General features: G+C 43.9%; 1 protein-coding gene across 1 annotated transcript; it reads left to right on the top strand.

Moving 5' to 3' along the window:
* The first annotated feature begins 10,219 nt into the window (after window positions 1-10,219).
* UBQLN3 (ubiquilin 3) lies at window positions 10,220-12,190 on the top strand. The gene has a single exon (XM_060017291.1). It carries the CDS (start codon window positions 10,220-10,222, stop codon window positions 12,188-12,190), a length of 1,971 nt encoding a protein of 656 aa, XP_059873274.1.
* The last annotated feature ends 1,356 nt before the right edge of the window (window positions 12,191-13,546 follow it).

The following is a 13,546-nucleotide window of genomic DNA, read 5'->3' as shown; positions in this document are numbered from 1 at the left end:
TCACCAAAACGCTATAATATAAATATTACTCTGTCCATTTTATAGGTGGAAGAGACAAGCTCAAAGAGCTCAAACAAAAGGTGGGGGGTACACAGCCAGCGTCTAAGTGTCAGAGGCAGAGTTTGAACCCAGGCACTCTGTTTGCAGTACCCATGATCCTAACCACACATTTCTGTCTTCATTGATTGATAGATTAAATGTTGTTGCTAATCTCGCTGAGTTCATTCGCAGTGAGGATGAAAAGATAAATTATCTGTATCATGAGCTCCTAAAGGGAAGGGACCCCATTTCTTTTACCGCCCTGTCACTTCAAGTGACAGTAAGTGGCCCAGCCACAGATGGCATACATCTCCAGGTGACCGGCACACGGAGGCTCCAGATGTGAGGCTCCATGTGGTCAAAGCTCCTCTGAGCTAACCAGGGAGTTTTACATAGATTCTGAGCAACTGAGAGCGCTCACTCGTTTGGTCTTTCTTCTTGAACAACCGCGCACGGCCCTGCTACCTAAGGGGAAATGCACAGCTCTCGGGCCAGCCCGGCCTTTGCACAGACTGAATGCGGAAGGCTCGTCTCCCAGCTCCCTCTGGGAGGAGTCAGGGCCTCCCGGGGCGGGGTGGGGTGGGGGTGGGGGGCGGTAGGATAAACGGTGCTCACTTCCTGGAGCAGAAAGGCTGGAGATGGGGGGAAGGGCTGCTGACCTCTGGATCCACACCAGCCGCAGGGTCTGCCATCATTCCCTATCAAAACTTTCAGAGCTGCCTCCCCTACATCCTTCAGCTTCCAGAATCAGGGTTTCATTATCACTATCTTTACACAGGCTACTCCCAGCTCCAAAGGTGCCTCTTCTGTACTCTCTTCCTGAACTTGAGTCAACTCAAAACTGCAGAGGTCTCCCTCGCCCTGCCTCCACCCGCGAACCTACCAACCAACCTGTAGGGCGCGTCAACCTCTGAGTACTAGTGGGGACAGCGGTGGCTGGCCAGAAAACGGATTTGCTCACCAACCTGGAATCTGTATCTTGGATCAGAGCCGAGGATTTACAGCTGCCGCAGCCTCCACCAAAGCAGAAAGGCGTAAGGGGAAAGGGGCGGGGCGAGGGGGGAGGAGATGCTGCTGATTTGTCCGGCGCGGCATTAGGTCCTGCACTCCAGGGCCCCGTCCAGGGTCAAGAGAGCTGTTCCGCTTACCTGATGAGCTGAAAATTCTGAGGCCTTGGAGAACACCTGAAGGCCAGGGGTGGCACTTGTAAATTGTCTTCACTTTAGCTTTCCGACCTCATGTCAGTGTTGATAACACTGAGAATACACCTGTACCCCATATTAAAATACCAATTAAAATGTCTGAATAAAAAATATCTAAAGTTATATGAGTAAAGAAAAATAACCACTGGCATTATAATGGCATGTCTTGCAAAAAGATCATTAAAAGTTATCAATTTAAAATTATGAATATAATTTAAAATTACATTACAGATATAAGCTTATATCTGTGATTTTAATCTATATAACTGAGAGACTGTAAATGTTTGTTCTTAGGTCCTTATGAATACATGCAAAGCTTATAAAGCCCTGGGAACCTTAACTATAGGGTTTCAATAGCACGGCACCTCTGAGAAAAAAGTAAGGCTAAACTTCCTGCCCCAAGGAAATTGACCTGGTCTGGGAAGGTGAGCTGTGGGAGGAGGGCCTGCACCTCCAAGGGTGTCCAGATGAAAGTCAGGACAGAGGGCTGGGTGACCTAACGTAATATTTTCAGGGTTCATCTATGTCGTATCTTGTATGAGTACTTTGTTCCTTTGATGGTTGATAATACTCCATTGCATGGATTTTCCACATTTTGTTTATCCATTCATCAGTTTTTTAGACATTTGGATTGTTTTTACTTTTTGGCTATTGTGAATAATGTGGCTATGAATTTTCTTGTACAAGTTTTTTTCTAAACATAGGCTTTTTATTTCTCTTGGGTGTATACCTAAGCATAGAATTGCTGGATCTTGTATTTACTTTTCTGAGGATCTTCCAGGCTATTTTCCAAAGTGATTGTACTGTTTTGCATTCCCACCAACAGTATAAGAAGGGGCCCAATGTCTCCACATCTTTGCCAATACTTGTTATTATATGTTTTTTTTCTATTATAGTCATCTTACTGGGTGTGAAGTGATAGCTCATCGTTATTTTAATTTGCGTTTGCCTAAGGTGTCTAATTTGCATTTGCTTAATGGTGTTTATCATCTTTTCATACATTTTACTATCCATTTGCATATCTTTTTTGAGAAAGGTCTATTTGGATCCTTTATCCATTTTTTAATTACGTTATTTGTCTTTTTCTGAGGTCTTTCTATATTCTAGATACAAGTCCTTTATGAATTCTGTGATTTGTAAATATCTTCTCCCATTCTGAGGGTTGTCTTTTCATTTTCTTGATTGCATCCTTTGAGGAACAAGTTTTTAATTGTGATGAAATCCAATCTTTTTGTCACTTCTACTTTTGATGTCATATCTATGAAGGCCTTGCCCGGTCCAAAGTCATAAGGATTTACTCCTATATATTTTTTTTAAAGTTTTATAATTTAGCTGTTACACTTAGATCTAGGATCTATTTTAAGTTTGTTTCTACTGTGTGAGATAGAGGGTCAATTTTATTCTTTTGCATGTGGATATCCTGTTGTCTCAGGACCATATTCTTTCCCCATTGAATTGTCTTGACATTGTCAGGAAACCATCATTAAGGAGTTTTGTGTGTGTGTGTGTGTGTGTGTGTGTGTGTGTGTGTGTGTGTGTATGTGTGTGTGTGAGACAGAGAGAGAGAGAGAGAGAGAGAGAGAGAGAGAGAGATGGTAGTGGGTAGATGAGGAATGACATGTTTTGAATGTCTAAATGTTAAGTGAGAAAAGGTCACCTGGCAGCCCTGAGCAAGTTGAAGAGGTCTGGAGCTGACAAAAGATGCCTAAATCCAGGACGAGTAAATGGCTAGTTATTGCTTTTAGTATGGAGGAAAAGTTGCTTAACTAGATGCTACTGAGTATAGATAGGAGAGAATAAATTTGTTAATAATTGGTTTTCTCTTCATGAAATTGGTGACAATGTGTAGGTGGGGATTAAGGATAAGTAACTCTAGATGTACACCCAGGTCTCTTACTCTCACATCTCAGTGAAGGACATTAAGCAGAAAAAGTATGTAAGTTAAGAGATGAAGAATACAAATAAGGAGAGAAATGAGCTGAGCAAACCAACTTTACTCCAATAAAAATTAATAAAATAATCTTAAAAAAATAAAAATAAACAGGAAAAAAAAAAAAAGAAAGGTGAGCTGATATTCAAGGGAGCACATGAAGAAACTTATTTCTAGGGAATGTTCCTTGAAGGAACAGAGCAAAAAGCCAAGGCAAAATCTCAAGGGAGCCTTGATATTAGAGAAGACCACTATCTAGGTCTGGGAAGGAAAAGATTCAAAAGAAGTTTGGTATCTAGCACAAGAATTAGCTCAAAATTCATTTCATCAAAAGGTTTTTTAAACATGAGGATGAATAAATCAAAGAGTTGGTAATCAATTCCATTCAACAACTTGCATTTCTTTTCCGATTTGTATTTCTCTTAAGAGACCAACGACTCCAAAATTCCAAGTCAAAAGTTACACTGCGGTTTTTAGAATATCTTTTTATTTTCAAGTTCTCCTAACAAATTTTCCTTGATCTTTCTTATTTCCTTCACCCCACCGCACACTTTTGAACCCCGACTTTATTCAAGCCCAATCCATGCTCCCTCACCCCTTAAATGTGTCTTCATTTGCTTTTACAGATTCGGTTTTTGCACTTAAAATTCAGCTTATCACAGAGAAGTTTGTGAAAAATGGAACATGGTCTTTACAAAGAAACTCTGAGAAACTCAATTTACATTTGTTTGCCTAAAATTAACTGGCAGATCAGGTACTGAATAGCTGCTGTTGTGTAATGTATCTGCTCATCTACTTTCCATCAATCAATAGCTATTCCATGATGTTCGATTTTATTCTTTTACAGGCAATGGAAGATGCAGTAATTTGTATTTTGGGTAGATCTGTTGGGTGACCGGGTAGTTGGAGGCTTGGAAGTGCACAATGCTGAAATCAGGGAGATCCATTCAATGACTATTGAAACAGTCCAGATGAAACTATATAAACTAAGGCAGTAGAGTGAGGATATGAAGGAACTGATGAAACAAGTTGCTAAGACGGAATGATTAGGCTGTGACAGCAGCATATTGGAGGAAGGAAGAAGGAGGAATCTAAGATGGATTTTTTTTCTTTTTTAAAATTTTTTATTGAAATATAGTTGATTTACAATGTTGTGTTAGTTTCAGGTGTACAGTAAACCGATTCAACCATATGTATATATATATATGTATTATATATAATATATATATTATATATAATACATATATATATTCTTTTTTTATATTCTCTTCCATTATACATTATTACAAGATACTGAGTATAGTTCCCTGTGCTATACAGTAAATTCTTGTTGGTTATCTACTTTATATAGAGTAGTGTGTATATTTTAATCCCAAACTTCTAAGATTGATTTTTGCATTAAGCTATTGGAAAGATGGTGAGGCTCTTCACCAAGGTGGGGAATTATGGAGATAAAGCAATTTGCTGAGGGAAAAAAAAATGCACATTTGTTGTTGTTGTTTTTTAAACCAAGTTAGCACTTTCTGGATATCATTCGTATGAGATTAATAAATTCTGGATCCCAAGTAAGCTGTAGCCACTATATTTTACTCTAGATTTGTGAGTCAACACACTATGCGAGGGTTAAAGCCACGGGATACAATTATAGCCCTAAGGAGTATATATGGAATGATAGGAAACAAGAGGCTGGAGAATAACACTCTGAGCTCTTTAAGGCCAGGGATCATTTCTGTATTCATATGTGTATATCTAGAGTGTAGAACAATACACAGAATGTACTAATTATTTAGAATTGGCTTGTGGAAGGAAGAAAGTACATGACTTCCTTTTCAGGGATCAGATCACCAAAAGAAAGTAATATAGACTCCTCTTTATCTCCAGCAAGTCTCTCTGGCTGTAGACCCTGGAGTTCTTATTTTTGTATCTTCTCATGACCCCCAGTTGGTTCACTAGAATAATCTGCCTGGACCCTGATCTTGTTTTTATGACGGCAATACTAAGCCTTTCTGAAAGGGGGCAATGTTTTATGACTTCTGGACTGAAACTGTTTTTCTTTTCTCCCATGGGAGGGGAAAAGTGTCCCAGAAAAGAATATATGGATGGGGGTGGGGTGGGGAGTGTCAGTCACTTTGTCTTGTGAACTGTGGTATGAGCCCTTATGGGAATCATAGTGTAGGGAAGATAGGATATTGAGCAGTTAGCAGATATGGGTCACTGATCTGGGTATTAAGGATTCGTGATCAGCAGGAATGGGCAAGTGTCTATGGTAAGAGAGTTTGGCAAGTTCTCAAAGTCAGTGGGGGATGTGGAGTAAAAAGAGTCTCAGGATTGGTGATTCTCTTCCTGTGTCCTCACATTACTTTTATTACTGAAAACTTGGTTATTGTGCTACAGAAATTACAGTCTAAGCCATATTCTGCCTGTCGATCTCATCACTGGGAGTGTTTTGACTCACTTGCCTCTTCAAATTCTGAATCCATTCTGGGAGTTGTAGCATTATGACCCATGCTTTCCATCACTGTAGAAGGAAGAACCCAAGTCTTGCCCTCAGGCCATGTAATACCCATACCCTAGATCATGGAATTTCTAGAGTTTTTCCATACTTAGTCACTCAAAAGCCTCTCCTGTGGGGTTAATGTCAGGTTAGATTGTCCTTCTCTGACTTCTTTTAGCTCTTTCTATACTCACCTTCATGTCCTCTATGAAGCCTTGGCTTTAGTTGAGGAGGCAAAGAGTCTGTTCCTTTGAACTGTAGGAAAGACTCAAGACAAATTGAACTCTAGGTACTGAGAGTTGTACTGCACTTCAACAAGATGTTCTGCACTTATTATATCCAAAGACTTCAAGAAGTAAAACTAGGACAGACTGGCATCTGATATAATAGTGTGTTATTATAATATACCAATTATCTCCTGAGTCAGACCTACAAGATAGTGGAGAAAGGGGTATCTCTTTTTAGGTAGGAAAGAGGCTGGGATCAGGAGCTACCTTCACTCTTAGGCAGTCAACCACATTCTCTCTTGTAGTCCCCCAGTATCTCCAGTAAAAACCAGGAAACGTACTTGGAACAAGCACAGGGTAATGGCAATTTCAGGTCTGCACTTCATTGAACAAGCCCAGAGACACTGCTTTTTGCTGTGCAAATGTCCGGTTTGGTAGGTAGCTGGAAAGCCCATTTCTGTGAACCTACTCTCTACCATTTTTCTTTCTTCATGTTTGTGTAGTACATTTAATTTCACCAAAGACTTTCAAGCCATTATTCAATTTTCATGACAACCCAGGAAAATAAAATGGGCAGAGATTATCATCTTCTTTAAGAGATGATAGCTGAAGCATGAGCTCTAAGAAAAATAAAACAGAAGTCTAAATATGAGGCATCTACCATTCTAAATGAATTGGATTTACTTTAACATATTTTATTCATTAATTAATCTTTCTAACATTGGACTTCTAGTCCCATTCCCAGGGGTATAAATGAGGGCTAATTGGGACATGGCAGGCAACTGTACTTACCATCATTAGCCATAGGGAAATATAAATCAAAACCACAGTAAGATACCATGTCACACCCGCTAAGAGGGCTAGAATTTAAAAAATATATAAATAACAACAAATGTTATAGAGTATATGAAGAAATTGGGAGTTTCATACATGCAAGTAGAAATGTAATTTGGTATAGTCACTTTGGAAAACAGCCTGGCATGTTCCTCAGACAGATAAACGTAGTTACCATATGACTCAGCATTTCTACTCCTAGGTATAAACCCAAGAGAAATTAAAACATAATTCTACAAATACTTGCACATGAACGTTCGTAGGAGCATTATTTATAACAGCTGCGAAGTAGAAATAATTCAAATGTCCTTCTACTTATGAATGGATAAACAAAATGTGGTATATCCTTACCGTGGCATATTATTCAGCTGTCAAAAGGAATTAAGTACTGATACATGCAGCAACGTGCATGAACCTTGAAAACATGCAAAATGAAAGAAATCAGTCACAAAAGATCACACATTGTATGATTCCATTTATTTCAAATGTCCAGAACTGGTAAATCTATAAAGAGAGAAAGTAGATTAGTGGTTGCCTAGGGCTGGGGGTGGGATGAGAGAAAAATGTTAATGATTGCTAAGGGGATACATTTTGTTGGGGGCAGGGGAGCAATGGTAATGTTCTAAAATGAATTGTTGTGATAGTAGCACAGATCTATGAATATAATACCAAAAATATTGAATCATGCACTTGAAATAGGTGAATTGTATGGTATATAAATTGTATTTCAATAAAGTGCTAATTTAAATTTTAAAAAAGGGAGAAAAGAAAGTGGACTTACCTCCTGCAGCAGAAAGAAATGTGGGCTGCTGGCCTCTCAATCTCTTCTTATCTCATGGCTGAATTCCTTTATCCAAGGGATTAATCCCTTTATCCAATGTTTCAGGCCTCCCCCTCCCATCTCATTCAGCTTTCTGGGTCAGGGTCTGCTGGACAATGGCCTTTGCACAGCCACTTCATGGCCCGAGATCAGCTTTTCTATGTTTCTCCCCAAGCTTGGATTACACTTTAAACCTGCAAAATTCCCTACATGTCTCTACCCAACCCCAGCCAACTGCTGAAGTCTGGTGGGTGAGGTGAAACCTCTGAAGGGAAGATGAAGGCTGCCTGGCTTCACTCACCTATACTTGCACATGCAGAAAAGGACAGAAATTAAGGAAAGCTTCTGGGGGTGGGGAAGTGTCTTGAAGCAACAGGAGGAGCCAGAAACACCTCCTATAGAGCCAATTCAAATACATTCAGTCATTCCAAGTCTAGAGCTCTGCAGCACCAATCAGAAAGTGGGAAGAGGAAGAAATGTGTGTCCTAAGCAAGAAAGAACTGTGTCAGGATTTTAAAGAACAGCAGGTACAACAGGCTTTAATAATACCAGAGGCCGGGCTTCCCTGGTGGCGCAGTGGTTGAGAGTCCGCCTGCCGATGCAGGAGACATGGGTTCGAGCTCTGGTCCGGGAAGATCCCACATGCCACGGAGCAAATAAACCTGTGCACCACAACTACTGAGCCTGCGATCTAGAGTTTGGGAGCCACAACTACTGAAGCCCACTCTCCTAGAGCCCGTGCTCCACAACAAAAGAATCCACCACAATGCGAAGCCTGCACACCACAATGAAGAGTAGCCCGCACTCACCGCAACTGAAGAAAGCCCGCGTGCAGTAACGAAGACCCAATGCAGCCAAAAATTAAGTTTTTAAAAAAGCATGTTGTAATCATCTCATCTTAAGAAAAAACAACAAAGCCTTTATTTCCCCATTTCCATGCAGCCATCTGTCTTTTCTCATTTACAGTACTCTTATTGGATTCACTTTCTCTCCTTTGCATTTACTTTTTTTTTTTTTTGTGGTACGCGGGCCTCTCACAGTTGTGGCCTCTCCCGTTGAGGAGCACAGGCTCCGGACGCGCAGGCTCAGCGGCCATGGCTCACGGGGCCATCCGCTCCACGGCACGTGAGATCTTCCCGGACCGGGGCACGAACCCGTGTCCCCTGCATTGGCAGGCAGACTCGCAACCACTGCGCCACCAGGGAAGCCCCCTATGCATTTACTTTTAAACCCACACCAATTAGGTTTTCTGTCCTCACCACTTTTCCAAATTGGCCTCATCGTGGCCCTCAATCTAACCTGTCTCTCTTGTTCAAATCCAGTGATCAGTTCTCCGTCCTCATCTTACTGACCTACCAGGATCACTTGACACAGTTGGTTACTCTCTCCTTTTTTTGAAACTCTTCTCCTTCTTCATTTGGCTTCTTTCTCTCTCTAACTTCTTTTTCTGACTTAATGTTTTATTTCTTCTCAATTTCCTTTGCTGAATTCATCTAATCATCCAGACTTCTAAATATTGTACTATCCATGACTCAGTTTTTTCTTACCTCTATCCTTTTACTATGCTCACTAATTGCACAGTTCTAAATACTCTGTTGATGCTGATGAACTCTAGACTCACAATGTTGAACTACCTTCCTACACTTTTATTTGGATGTGAAATAGACATCTTAAATATATGTAAAACTGAACTCAATTTTCCATTTAACAACCTTATTTCCTGGTCATTTTTTTACCTCAACAAATAGCCAATCCATTCTTTGAATTTTTCTGGGGGATAATAATAATGGGAAAAAAAATAAAAAGTTTATTTCATCCTGAACCTCTCTTTCATACTCTAGATCCTACCCATTAGAAAGTCAATATGTTGAAATATAAGTAAAGAATTCATGGCTAATGTTGAATCGGAGAGGAAACAGGAACATATGATGCCAGGAAGTGGCTCAACTGGCAGGTAGCTGAATTTGGGTTTTCATGGGCACACAAGGGATTAAGGAGCTTTTCTTAATTGTCCAATCCCAGTCTGAGTCTCCACATACCACAAAACAGCTGTGTGAAAGCAAAACTCTTGGCTTGAGAAGGAAGTGTCAGCCCAGGCCCCTCACTATGAAGAAGGCAATTGAGACAAAGGAAATAGAAGAGTTGAAGGGTTGGGGGAGATGAAGCCCCCAGGGATTCAGAACACCTTGGAGAAGTCTCTAAAGTCCATTGTATGAGGCTGTGATGTCGGTGCTGAGGTCACAGAGGAGACCTGATGGAGTGAGTTCTGGCTTAGAAGGCTTCCGTGGTGGCTGTTCAGCAAGATGAGGGCAGTTTTGAGCCTTGTATAAGAGGAAGGACGGGGCCACAGCTGATTGGTATGTTTCCCCAAACTGGGCCCTTCAGGCTGCCCTTGCCCCTTCACTCATCAACTGTAGACCTCTTTCCCAGGGCCTCAGGTTTCCCTCCCATGACCCCCGACATCTCTCAAACCCAAAATCCTCCCAAAGCATCCTATCCCAGGGACCTCATAACCCTTTCCATGTGGACCCTGCAGTCCCCCCACCCTGAGATCCCAGATCCTCTTCCTGTTCACCTTTCCTACTTTCACCACTGCCCAAAAGGCTGATCTCGGTCTCCCATCCCCATCCCCCTAGCTGTGTTCCCACAGACCTGGGCCTCCTGCTGCCCACCATGGCCAAAAGTGGAGAGGCCCTGCCGCAGGGCAGCCCGGTGCTGGTCCAGGATCCTCACCTCATCAAGGTGACAGTGAAGACGCCCAAGGACAAGGAGGATTTCTCAGTTACAGACACTTGCACCATCCAGCAGCTGAAGGAAGAGATATCCCAGCGCTTTAAGGCCCACCCTGATCAGCTGATCCTAATATTTGCTGGCAAAATCCTCAAGGACCCTGACTCACTGGCACAGTGTGGGGTCCGAGATGGCCTCACTGTCCACCTGGTCATCAAGATGCAGCGCCGTACTGTGGGCACTGAGTGCCCAGCTGCTTCGGTCCCTATCCCAGCCCCAAGCCTTGGATCGCTCCCTCAGCCAAGCTCCATTTACCCAGCAGACAGGCTACCCACCTTTAGCTTAGGTGTCCTCACAGGCCTCAATGGGCTAGGCCTGACCTCCGGTAGTTTCCCCGACCCGCCAAGCTCACTGATGTGGCAGGATATGTCTGTGCCTGAGTTTGTGGCTCAGATCATTGATGACGCCTTCATCCAGGGTCTGCTGTCCAACACAGGCCTGGTGCGCCAGCTGGTTCTTGACAACCCCCATATGCAGCAGCTGATCCAGCACAACCCTGAGATTGGGCACATTCTCAACAACCCTGAAATCATGCGGCAGACAATGGAGTTTCTGTGCAAACCTGCCATGATGCAAGAGATGATGCGTAGCCAGGACCGGGCACTCAGAAACCTGGAGAGCATCCCTGGTGGCTACAATGTGCTCCGTACCATGTATACAGATATCATGCACCCAATGCTTAATGCAGTGCAGGAGCAGTTTGGTGGCAATCCCTTTGCTACCACCACTACTGCTAATGCTACCACCAGTAGCTGCCAACCTTCAAGGATGGAGAACTGTGACCCTCTCCCCAACCCCTGGGCTTCCACGTTTGCAGGCTCAGCTGGTAGGAGAGGCAGGAGGCCTGGGGACCAGGATGTATCCGAACTTAGAAACAGTGTTTGCAATATTCTAGGTAATATGAGGCTCTATGACTATCTCCAGCAATTACATGAGAGGCCCCTGTCCCTGAGAACCTATCTGCAGGGGATTGCATCTACCCTCAGCCCAAGCCAAGAACCACCATCACCACCAGGAAGCCAAGTTCCCCCAACTTCACCCTCATCCCAGGAACTTGAGTCAGGCCGGCCTCTCCCCAGGGAGTCAGTAGCAATCAAGGGGAAGCCCTCCTGCCCCGCATTCTTGAGATATCCCACAGAGAGCAGTGCTAGAAAAGCGGGAAGCCGAGATGGCGCAGGGAATGGCTCCACTGCCCACAGCACCAACATGCCTGATCTTGTCTCCAGGCTGGAGTGTGCTGCCGACAAGGCCCCATTTGTTCCTTCCCCACCTTCACCCACGGCAGTTACCGCTGGAACCCCTGAGCATGTCTGGCTGCCGCCACCAGCTTACCCAAGACCTCTGAGGCCAGCCAGAATGAATGAGGCCCCACAGTTGCAGGACGAAATGCGCTGGCAGCTGCCACTGCTGCTGCACCTTCAGGCAGCCATGGCAAACCCTCGTGCCATGCATGCCTTGCTGCAGATTGAGCAGGGTCTGCAGATCCTGGCTACTGAAGCCCCTCGCCTCCTCCTTTTGTTCATGCCTTGCCTAGCAGGGCTGGGAAGTATGGCAGGAAGTACAGAGCCTCGAGAGGGTGCCCTTATGCCTGCGGATCCTCCCCTAGCCCCAGGTCCTGAAGTTCCCTCAGCACAAGGCTCTGTGGAGCTGGGCCTCCATTCCATGCCCCTCCTCCAGATGTTGCAAGCCCTAGCTGGCGCCAATCCCCTGCAGCTGCAGCCCGAGACTCACTTCCGGGTGCAGCTGGAGCAATTGCGGGCCATGGGCTTTCTGAATCCTGAAGCCAATCTGCAGGCCCTCATTGCCACCGGAGGTGATGTAGATGCTGCCGTGAAGAAGCTGAGGCAGCTGTAGGAGCCCTAGTTGTTCAGACCGTATCTTTTCCTCTGTGCTTTTTCCCCCATATCCCCTACCTTAACACCCCCATTCTTGAATGCACCTGCACTATGATGCTCTTTACTGTGGAGGCAATGTTGTTCCAGAGTCATTGGGAAGAATGAGAGCCAGGACAGGGTGGGGTGCTGTGAGTGACCCAGCCATCCCTGCCACTGTACCATCGTGGTACCCCAGTCTGAGCTCTGCTAATGCCTATCTTGAGATGCAATTACATCCAATCTTCCGTGTCATCTGCTGCCTGAGTCTGATTTTTTTTGTGGTCTATGAGAAAAGTGGGGGGTGTATAGGAGAAGAGGTGGTGGTAAGAGCTGTCTCTGCATGGATGGGAGGGCTTGGATGGGAAACCAAAAGGTTTCAAGTTAGAAGATTCAGAGGCACGGGGAACAGAGGAGGGTGAGATGAAGACTGCAGCTTTCCTGGTGTCCTTCCAAAGGTCCCCCCAGATTTGGTGTCCTGTAGGAGCTGCCACCATGCACTCTGTGTTCTTTGGGGCTCTCTACCATCAGCCAGACTGAAAAGTGGGCACAGCTTCTTATTTTTACTGCCTCTGAGCATTATCCTACAGGTGGCTCTCACTTTTGGGATTTGATTCTGATCTGAGTGGATAGCAATAGAGCAAGAATCAGGCTGAGTTCTAAGATTCCCTGATCTCACCAGGTTTACAAAGTTACTGTCCCTGGTAGCCAGATTTATAGTTGATTCCACTGCCACGGACCCAGCTTGTTCTGGATTTTGTCTTTCTTGCAATATCTAGCTCAGAAATTGAGGACCTACCCTGTGCTCAGCATTCTGCTAGGGATTAGGAATTCAATGTGAGTAAAAGAGGCATGGTCCTGCCCTCATGAGTGTATGATGGTAGCTGGAACTGTTCAAACAGTACTAATTATACATAATCACAAACTATGATAAGTGCTACAAAAGATGGGGAACTGTGAAATAGCGTAACAGAGGCTTGGTCTAGTCTGGGGAGAGAGGGAAGGGTTCTGTGAGCAGGTTCTCCAATCTAAAATCTGAAAAGTGGTAAGAATGAAGTAGGGAAAGATTCGAGAGGGGAGGGAAAAGTATTTCTGCAGAAGAACCATTATGTACAAAGGTGCTGAGGCAGGGTGTGCATAGCACACAGGAGATGCTCTCAGCATCTCAGACTAAATTCTCATTTGCACTCAGGGATGCTTCTCAATACCCATGTGCTTCTGGGGCAAAAGTGTTACAATTCATGAATCAAGTGAGTGAACCATGCTTTCCAGCAAATAAATGTGCCAGTGAGCTCACACAGGTAAACACGCTATGGAGTAATACACTAACACAAAATGC

The sequence above is a fragment of the Delphinus delphis genome, chromosome 8 (genome assembly GCF_949987515.2).
Source record: "Delphinus delphis chromosome 8, mDelDel1.2, whole genome shotgun sequence".
Lineage (NCBI taxonomy): Eukaryota > Metazoa > Chordata > Mammalia > Artiodactyla > Delphinidae > Delphinus > Delphinus delphis.
The sequence above is the reverse complement of the archived record's forward strand: the minus strand, read 5'-3'. Positions and strand labels throughout refer to the sequence as shown.